The sequence below is a fragment of the Xyrauchen texanus genome, chromosome 27 (genome assembly GCF_025860055.1).
Source record: "Xyrauchen texanus isolate HMW12.3.18 chromosome 27, RBS_HiC_50CHRs, whole genome shotgun sequence".
Taxonomy (NCBI): Eukaryota; Metazoa; Chordata; class Actinopteri; order Cypriniformes; family Catostomidae; genus Xyrauchen; species Xyrauchen texanus.
Genome location: NC_068302.1, coordinates 19,638,774 through 19,648,983, shown reverse-complemented (window position 1 = coordinate 19,648,983; position 10,210 = coordinate 19,638,774). Strand labels below are relative to the sequence as shown.

At 40.3% G+C, this 10,210-nt stretch overlaps 1 protein-coding gene across 1 annotated transcript; it reads right to left on the bottom strand.

Moving 5' to 3' along the window:
- Positions 1 to 251: 251 nt before the first annotated feature.
- On the bottom strand, positions 252 to 9,402 carry LOC127620654 (zinc finger MYM-type protein 1-like). Its single transcript, XM_052093861.1, has 7 exons — positions 9,344 to 9,402; positions 6,155 to 9,160; positions 3,215 to 3,275; positions 2,893 to 2,976; positions 1,533 to 2,761; positions 1,271 to 1,361; positions 252 to 1,173 (listed from the first exon to the last, which is right to left on the bottom strand). The coding sequence occupies exons 5-7, from the start codon at positions 2,259 to 2,261 to the stop codon at positions 530 to 532; spliced, it is 1,464 nt and encodes a 487-aa protein (XP_051949821.1). The 5' UTR covers positions 2,262 to 2,761; positions 2,893 to 2,976; positions 3,215 to 3,275; positions 6,155 to 9,160; positions 9,344 to 9,402; the 3' UTR covers positions 252 to 529.
- Between the last annotated feature and the right edge of the window lie 808 nt (positions 9,403 to 10,210).

Genomic DNA, 10,210 nt, shown 5'->3' with positions numbered 1-10,210 from the left:
ATTAAAAAAATATTGTTTGACTTTTAGGGTAGGGTTGTATACTACTAACCTTATTGCAATCCACTATTCCATTGTATTCCCTGTATTTCATATATGGGAGTAGGAGTACTGACTGAGCCATATACAACACTGTAAAAAAATTTAAAATTTAGATGTGACCAGTCACTAGAAAATTTTGAGTTGGGAATGTAGATTTTTTTTTACAATGAAGACTTCCTGATTCATTATTCACTGTACAAACACACGCACACACGTTTCCAGTACAAACACAACATTTTACTGTTTGCATTTCTATGCTCACATACAAACCTTAGATACTGAATTTTTCTGACAAAATAAAATAAAATTTTAACCAGAAAATAACATAAAAGTCATAAACTTTGACTATCCATTTCAGCAATATAAACAACACAGGTATGAGGCTGGACAATGGATTAAGAGGGGGCTGTGGTTAACTATCAGAAAGAATGAAAAACAAGCGAAAATGAAGCAGCCTGTGAGAAGCAGGGACAAAGTTTTTGCAGCCCAGTTACTGGTCTTTCATTGGGAGCATCAACCTGTGTCTTCTCTCCTTAAGAGTAGCAAACCTGTTGATTATTTTATCATGCTCCAATTGCTCAATGACATCTTTCTCGATGGCCATAACTGCCAGTTGATGGAGCCTGCTCTGACCCATTGTTCTCCTTAGCCAGTTGCGGAGACGACGAAGAGCACTGAAAGACCTCTCGCACGAACAGCTGCTAACAGGTACAGTGAGGGCAACCTGGATGACAGATTTCAGTGACGGAAACATTTCAGAATCCAGCAGGTTATAAAGTGAAACCATGTCCTGTGGAGCTGCACCAGCTTGCTTTTTACGTGTCAAAAAGTGCCTTGCTACCATGACTTCCTCTGTCTTCAAATCAATGTTGTAGTGGTGTGCTAGTTCTTCTAAATGTGGCTCAGACAGGAAGTTTTCAGACACTGGGCTACTTGCTTGAATACCTTGAAGCAATGTGGCATTTACAGCAGAAAAACGGTTCTCCTGTTCAGTTATCATTCTATCCAGACATGGATATAGTAACTTTGTTTTGACTTGTTCGGCATCTGTGCTGATTCTCCTATGTGCACCATAAGTTGTTTCAACAACAAAATCCTCCATCCTTTTTTCTTCTGTCTCTGGCCAGAAAGTTGCTCCTCAACTACAATGTGATTATCTTCACACACTGCCTTTGCTCTAGCATATATTTCTGCAGCAGTGGGATCACTGCGTTCTGCTTTAAGGAGTCACACACAGCATCTTTGTATGCAACTGCTTGGGGAAGGTCAATGGTCTCTTTTTGGAGATATTTGTGCAAGCCTGCCACTACAGATAGGAGATCCTTGAAAAGAATCAACAAATACACAAATGAGAATTTGCAGATTTTTGTTTTCAACCCCACTGCAGTAGCTGTATTGATGGCAGAGAGGCAATCAATGATGGCAGGCAAATTTTCAAGCACAGCATTCACTGAGTGAAGCTAGCACGCCCACCGTGTGTTGGACAGCTGCACCAGTTCACATGGTTGCAATCCCAATTTTGTTTGTGCTTCTTTAAACTTGTGGTGGCTGACCAGGGAAACACTGAAAAATGAATACAGACTTTCCAGCAGACTAAAGAACTCTGCGGCCTCAGTAATCCCTCTGCAGGTGTGGCACAAGACGAGATTCAACTCATGGGCATAACAGTGAACATATATAGCCTCAGGGTGCCTCTCCCTGAAAAGAGACTGAACACCTCCAGCTGCTCCACTCATAACTGCAGCTCCATCGTATGTCTGAGCAACACACTTCAATTGAGCAATTCCTTCTTCTTGTAATTTTCTCTCTAATGCTTCTGTTATTGACTTTGCGTCGAAACTTCTCAGCTCTGTCAGGGACAGGAATCTCTCTTTAACTGTTCCCTCAGTGACATACCTCACACAAATTGCTAGCTGTTCAGTGTGTCCATCTCTGGCCTCGTCTGCCATAATGGCAAACATTTTTGACTCATGCATTTCTTTGATCAAAGTTGCTGTCACCTCTTTTGAGCAGCACTCTATCATTTCATTCTGACTGACAGGGGAGAGATAGGTGCTGTTTGATGGAGGTGTGTAATGCTGCAAGAAAGGATCAAACTTCTGCAAAAGCCCCATGCATTCCAAGAAGTTGCCCTTATTATGACTTTCTGCTGTTTCATCATGACCCCTTAATGGTAGCCCTTGCTTCCCCAACATGCAGGTCACAGCCGCAACACGTCGCATATACTCCCTTCTTTGTCTAATTTCATCAGCATTTGCTGCTTCAATCTGCTGTATAACATTTCCCTGTAATGCACTAGCCTTGTAACCTTTCCAGGAGAGAATACAATCCTTGTGTGACTGAGTCCCCTCATGTTTGTGAAATGCGTTGAGTGCCTTTTTCCAGTTTTTGTATCCACTACTCACAAATACATCATGCTTCAAGTTTTTACCAAAGACACGGCAAGCAAAGCAGTAGGCAGAATCTGTCTTCTGTGAGTACTCAAGCCAAGCAAAAGTTTGAAACCAGTTTGGCTGGAATTATCTTTTTTGTAAGCCAAAGTTCTCCTGGGGATAAGTGTGTAATGTTGCCTGTTTTGGACCTGTGTCGTTTTCGCCAACGTCAAACTGATCTAAAGGTGCAGCTGCTGTATGTGCTTCATCTGACATTTCTTTCTCTGTATGTCTGTCCTCTCTCTCCTGACTCATGTCTTCCTCTTCTTCATGCTCTCTCTGTCCCTGTACTGTGACAATCACGTACAAATACGAGTTTGGTAACTAAAGAAATCTTTGGTAACTATAGAAATCTTAACTTCATTTGTATTTATTAACTGACCAGACACGTTATCCAAACCAACTCTGTTCACTTTCTCACCTGGATCATGATCTTGCCCTTTCTCTGTTGTGCCTTCTTCAATCTGCTCTGCCTCCACTTCATTCTCTTTTTGCACTGACTTTTCTGAGAAACCAAAACATTTATTTCAGTTCAGTTGACTGAAAGACAATTAATAATTTCTTGTTGAGTGTCAATAATGTCAGGATATTCATGTTTATCCTTTGACGATACCACTGCTTTTTCTTATGAAATGTACATGGAAATTGGCAGACAATTAAAACAACATTAGGGTTCAATGACTGCAATGAGTCTTGGGAACACAGTGGTATTGTGTGTGAGAGGCTGTCTACGTTCTTCTCACCTGACTGTTGCTCATTTGCAGATCTACTCCTGCACGACAAGAAAAATTGTCGTATATCCATCTACAATGAAATATAAATTATTATTTTTTTTAGCTTTTTAGCCTTTATAATCAACAATACAGTTGGTTTTAAATCAAGTTACCCCTGAAAATTTTGTTCATTTCAAATCATTTAACTAACCAGCTAATATTCATTAAGAATATAGACAAAACGTGTATTAATGTAATTGTCTATTGGCAATATGTTTAATCTGTTCTATATTTATTTCTATTTATTAAAAATAACAACATGAATTATCAATTTGCCACTTCTATAAATCAATGACTTAAAAAAATCACAAATCCCTTTACTCTACTCTTACTCTAATATATGTATCATGATACACTCCTGATTCATTATTACTTAATACAAAACTATATTTAATAATACAAAACAAAATAACTCCACATGATGTTTCTCTCTCTGTGCCATTTAGTGCTTTCAGACAATGATGTGTGTCTTTAATCATTTCTGTGCATGGCTGCATTGTAATGTAATGCCGAAATACACAATAATATGTTTTAAATTAAAAAAATAAAATTAAAATAAATCATGATCGTTTTCTAAAAGTATGATTTCATGGGTGTTAATCGCTTCATTTTTGTTGGAAGAAAAAACAACTATCACACTGTAATAAGGGCTGAAGGAAGGTGGTGAATGCAGCGATTGGTATTGGATGTATGAGAAACCGAACCGTCCTGTATTGCTCCAAAAAACATTATGTAAACTGCAATGCATTTATGACAAAGAACTGCACCGATGCAGATGTCATATCATAGCAATCTATCAATAAATGCGCACACACACACACACACCTTGAACTCTCTGACGTTCGCTCTGCTCTGCACCCCTGCGGATTGAAAAGCGCGCTGAATCCATGCAGACTCAGATAAGGGGAGGAGCCGAAACTTGACGCAGCTTTCCGCCGTTTCAAATGATGCCCCCCTAAAAAGGGCCTAGTGACGCCCCTGGCTGTTTGCCATAGAAGACCTCAAATTGAATCTAGTAAATGTGCCTGATTTGAGTCTATATGACTAGGGCTCCTTTACATTCCATGATTATATGCATGCAAATAGCTTGTCTGCACAGAGATTAAAAAAAAATGTAATTGGAAAGAAAATACATTTGTGTTGCAAATGAGATCTGGTTGCAAATCTTGCATGTTTTGATTATTCTGCTTTAATTGCTATATTTAGAACAAATAGATTAGCGATTAGAGCTTGATGAATCTGCATATAACCCACCCATTATTTATTTTAATCCAATATATTTCTCTTACAGTCTATCTTGATTTCACACTAGACCAAAACATCAGTTCAAAGTGGATTCTGAATGATACCCCAGTACACTTCAAAAGGTATAAGGTAAGCAGGTTCTAGTGGGTATGTAAAAAGAGTTGGATTTTGCTTTGTTTAACTTATAAAACTAAATGTATGACTAAAAATAAAAATAATAGTGATTAGGACTGGGAACATTTAGAATTTTTTGTTTAATTGCAATCTTCACTTGAAGGATCTTGATATCTATTCTTAAAATGTGATGATCAATCTTTTAATCTGCAAAATTCAGCAACAAGATCCTTTCACTGGTGCTAAGAGTAAAAGTTTGGTTTGACTCATTCTGAATAATGTGTGTTCAAAGATAAGATACACTTGTCACTGAATAATGTCTCTTAATATACTTTCTGTTCAGTTGTTGAACAAAACAACAAAAAATAAACATTTAATTACAATAAAGAAGCTTCAATGTAGCCTCCTCAATTGTCTGTCCAAGTATTCATCAGCTCACACATTTTCACATTTTCTGATTGAACTTTTATTAGCAAACAAAACCAAACAAAAGAAGTCTGCTTCTTTAGCTGCAACAACACGAATGCTGTCTTCTTCACATTCCAATGTACATTCCTAGCATTTGCCATGATATCTTTACCTTGTTTGTATAGTAAACAACTTCCAAGTTTAAACAAATTTGCAAGTCAACTTTGTCTTTCCAAGTATGCTCAAAACACAGAGGAAAACTGTGGTGTGATTAACGTGTTTGCATGTTGAATGAAGCCAAGCAACAATCACATTATCTAGGTATGTTAGTCTAATGTCACAAAATGAAATTCTCAAAAAAGAAACATTTTTGTTTTAGTCTGACTGAAATTGAATTTTTAAAGTGCATATAAATATCTTGGCTGGGAGTTTGGATCAGGTTTGGATTAAGCAATCGAACCAATTGTGAACAGCCAGAAAACATTTTATGGGTTTCAATAGAGAACTAATATTTGCAGAAGGTTCTTGTAACCAATCAATTAAGAGCCAATAACATATTTGCACAATCCTTGTTCATTTTTGTTTACGTGTGATTTGTTTGGTTTTGTTTACCAAGGCTTCCCAGACTTGCAGCTAATACACAAAATGACAATAAATGAGTGTTAAGGTTCATTAATTAACACTGCTTGAATTCACAACAACTTAAAAATGGTTGTGCTAGTCTAAAAAGGGGAGCAATGAACTTAAGACGAGCTATATCATCCAAGACATTAGAAGTGAAAACTGTTTGCTGTCAGTCATATTCTTACAGCATCTGTCAAAATCCAGGTTGTTGAGGAGGATAAAAGGGATTCACTTTCACATAGAGAAGAGAGTTGTATCGCTCCCTTCCTTCATCTCTCTTTTGTGGTGTAGTTAAAACCTTAAAGAAATATTGTTCTGTGGTCTGTTTAACCACGTCAAACAGACCAGGATATACATGCTGTCTATCTTTAGTCTATCTATCTAAGTGCATTAAACTCTGTCCCCCCCGCACACACACACACACACACATCTGCCCTTTCACATTTCCTCCTATCCTATCTCACATATGCTGCTGAATGGCCCCAAGTCCCCAGCACACTGCTTACACAGCAAACACACCAGAGACAACAGAGACAGTCCACAGAAGAGCTCCTGCCTGGAAATACTGGGGTGTGAGATGGAAAGGGTAGCCAGCCAGCTGTGACACCAGACTGTTTTGAGGAAAGAAAAGGACCAGAGAGAGAGAGAGAGAGTCAACAATCGACAGCCTTTGTGGCATAATGTTGATTACCACAAAAAATATATTTTAGCATGTCTCTTGTTTATTTAAAAATAAAACCCTAAATTGCAGTTATATTAAGGTACATTCAATGGAAGAGAATGGGGCCAGTCCACTGGACGTATGCCACAAGATGTAAACATTATCCATGTTAAAGTGAATTATTTTGTGATAAAATCACTTGCTAAACTCATGTGTATTTTCCAATGTCACATGCAGTATTAATGACTTAACACCAGTAAAGCCTGCAATGTGGTTAACGTCATAACACCAGTAAATCCCTCATTTTATCACACTAACCTCATGTTAACATGTGTAAAGTTTACATCTTGTGACTATACTTTTGAAACAGTGTGTATTTTAATTAGTGCTGTTGTTCAATTAAAATATTGAATCATGATTAATCTCATGATATTTCATAGTTAATCACGATTAAGCGCAGATTTTGAAAGTGCTGACATTTTACTCAACATATACTTCTTTTCCTGTCAAACTGCATTTAGAGCTCAGCTGGTTGCTGGGGATTTTTTCTTCTATCAGATTGTACAGTATGGTTTGCTTTTGGCAAAGACACATAAAAGCGCGTCTTTGTCAATGTAAGCCGTAGCCAAATCAGGCACTGGCACACATCACAATTTTAGGTTATTGATTTAAATAAATCCACACATAGCTAGGCTAAGTCACAAGCTCTGGGCTTTCCAGGTCCAGGAGCACATTATGAGTCCGGTCACTACACGTTTAAGCCATTCAGCCAAGCAGGCTCAGACACACATAAATAATTAGTTTATAAGTGTTATGCCATTTGACCAAGCATTATTTGGGAGGTTGAGTTTTGTGCTATGCGTTGTGCAGCTTCTATGCTGTGGCAGCGGGAGCGTGGTCAAGCGCCCGTCCGGGAGAGAAAAGCGGTAAGGGCGCTTACACCTGAGCTAAATTATGTCTAACACCTGTCTCTAATTTCAGTGAGCACGGGGACAGCGGCATAAAATAGGCGAGGAAAAAGGCCAACACGGTGCGAAAGAGAGAGAGAGAGGAGAGAGAAAAACTCTCCGACCGCCCAGAGCGGTAGGGCCGCTGCCAGGGGCGGAGGAGTGTCCCCATTTGCTGCCAGGAAAGCGGAGGCGCGTTCTGCCCGCTGGGGTCGAAGGTTTCACTCCGGTTCGCCTGGGGTTGGAGTGGCTGTCGTCCGCCTGAGTGTGGAGGAGTGTTCGAGGACCACGCGACGGTACATCGGAGAACCGGTGAGTGAGCTTTTACTCTCTCCTCTCTCTCTCCCTTTCGCACCATGTTCGCCTATTTTGTTGTTGTTTGTCCCCTTCTGTCTCCTCCCAGGGCTAGGAAGGTGGGGATGACCACGCGAGACACACCCCGCCCCAGGGATGGGGGGGTGTAAGTCATGCCGGTGGCACCCCGGCCTGAGATAACGCCGGGAGGAATGTGGAGCGGAGGGGGGGCTGGACCGGGTCGGAATATCGCGAGGGATAAAGGCGGCCGGTGACGATTGTTCGAGAGAGAGAGAATTACGGGCATGTCCGCATGTGTGTTTGTTTATGTTGTGTTTTAGGTTTCTTATTAAATTATTATTTATGTTGACAAGCCGGTTCTCGCCTCCTCCTTGCCCATCCTTTAACTGTTTTACAGTGTTTTTCGTTATATTTTAAGTATCGACATAGTGTTTATGTACTAGAGTTAAACAGAAAAATATGATGTCGACACTTAGGAAATTTTAGCTGTAATTTGCATTTCCATGAGCTTTATTTTGATGCACTAAAACTTTTTAAACAATAAATCCTTGGATGGAAGCTTAGTTAGTGCATGCTATGATATCATAATAATGGTTACAATGGGTTGTTATTATTACACCAAAATTAGATTTTATGTGTGGCAGCATTTACTTTTTTAATATGTGTGTGTTTGAACAAAGCCGCAACTCTAATTCACACTTTGAGGTGAGCTTGCCATGCTGCCAAACCTATTTTATCAAAGTTTTGTTTGCAAACTGAATGAAGGTCAGTGTGTAACACTGGAGACCACCAGAGTAGCCTTCTGTTTGAAACATTACAGATCACCTTATCTATAAAACAGGTGAAAGCACAGCTGCACCTGTGCCCTATAATCACTCTTCTCTCTAAATATTTAAAGAGAGACCTGCTTTCATTTGTGCAAATAGAACTGTAGTAAAACAGTTTTCAGCTCAGTGTGGACCCTGTGGTAAAACTTATCCTACCATATTTGTATTCACACAACTGTTCTGTTAGAGAGGGTTTTGAATGTGACTTGAGACTTTGAAAAAGTGATTCTACATATTATTTGAAAGACATGTACTTTTAGCATACACTGTAAAGATTAAGTGTGGCTTTATCGGTTTTTGATTTGGTATAAGCTGTTAATCTCTCTGTAGTTGTTTTCTTAGAAAGGGTTATTGCCATATTTAAATCCTCTGTTTCATTTGTATTTTGTCATTTGTAGAGTTTTAGGTCTACCTTATATTGTGAGAGATCAACCAGGCTTGATTCCACCCTCCACTCAACGATCACTCTCCCCGGATTACTAATCTAACACACCTGTTCACTATTAACAACCTCATCAACGCGTACTATAAATCACTCACCATAACCCCAGTTCAGCGTCAAGCCTCCAACAGGAACAGACTCTCACCGTGATCTTCTGAATCCCTGAAGCATCCCGATTGCTGAAAAGTAACGTTAACTTACCTGAATACCTCTAACTTCTGTGTCCTCATTCTGTTGTCTCCAGGACTCCTGTTTACATTTCCTATCACCAGTGCCCCTGTATCCCTCCGATTCGCCAGTGAGTCTTCTGAACCTGTTTTCAAGTATCTGCTTCTAAAAAGAGAGGATTTGTATCACTGTACTGTGACTACTTGATTCCCACGTTTCCAAAGTGGTTGTGCTTACCTGTTGCCTGTCCGGCACCGAGTGATCTTCACCGTATCTGCACCTGAACTGCCAAATTACCCACCTAACACTCTTGCCACCTAAAATAAAGCTGTGTTTGGATTCACTTACCTCTGACTCCTTGTTTATATCCTGACAGAAGGCTTGACCAACACCGTCATGGATCCTACACAGCCCGAAGACGGCACTTCCGCAAACCCCGCTTCTTCTCTGGTGTACGTCGCCAACTCCGTCTCCCGACCAGCGCCCTTCTCAGGTCGGGCGGAGGATTGCAACGGTTTCTTGCTGCAATGCTCGCTCACCCTTGAACAACAACCTCAATTGTATCCTACAGAAAGATCAAAGATCTCCTTCATTATCCAGCAATTATCCGGGTCAGCGTTAAGGTGGGCTGAGACTTTGTGGTTTCAAGGGATTTCGGTAACATCTTCACTGCAGAGTTTCATAACTCACTTCAAGGAAGTGTTTGGACCCCCGGCAGAAGATTTGTCTGTCAGCGAGCAGCTGTTACGGTTACGTCAATGTAAAAGATCCGTCTCTGATTACTCTCTGGAATTCCGAACTCTAGCATCAGCAAGTGGGTGGGACGAAAAGGCTCTTCTTGCTGTTTTTCGAAGAGGACTGAACCCCACGCTTCGTCTCCAGCTTGCCATTTACGACGACTCTCTAGGACTTGAAAAGTTTATGCAGCAGACTCTCCGAGTTCATCAAAGATCTCAGAACTGCTATCTAGAGATCCAACAACCAGCCCCCGTACTTCATCAAGCTCCACCTGAATTCTACTCAGAGCCAAGTTTGGAAAAGATGCAAGTGGAAACCCAACGACTGTCTCAAGCCGAACGCAATCGCCGCCGAGAATTAAGTTATGCCTATACTGTGGGATTGAGGGTCATTTCCTCCGTGCATGCCCATCACGCCCCCCTCATATACTCGTAAGTTCAGTTCTTCACCACCCTGTAGTCTCAACACTGTTAACTA

What these genes read in the sequence shown, in the direction of transcription:
- LOC127620654 (XM_052093861.1), bottom strand. Translation starts at nt 2,261, where the DNA reads ATGCGACGTGTTGCGGCTGTGACCTGCATGTTGGGGAAGCAAGGGCTA. An exon ending in GATTGCAACCATGTGAACTG is followed by an intron (nt 1,362 to 1,532) that starts GTGCAGCTGTCC and finishes ATTCTTTTCAAG; the next exon opens with GATCTCCTATCTGTAGTGGC. An exon ending in TGCATACAAAGATGCTGTGT is followed by an intron (nt 1,174 to 1,270) that starts GTGACTCCTTAA and finishes GTAGTTGAGGAG; the next exon opens with CAACTTTCTGGCCAGAGACA.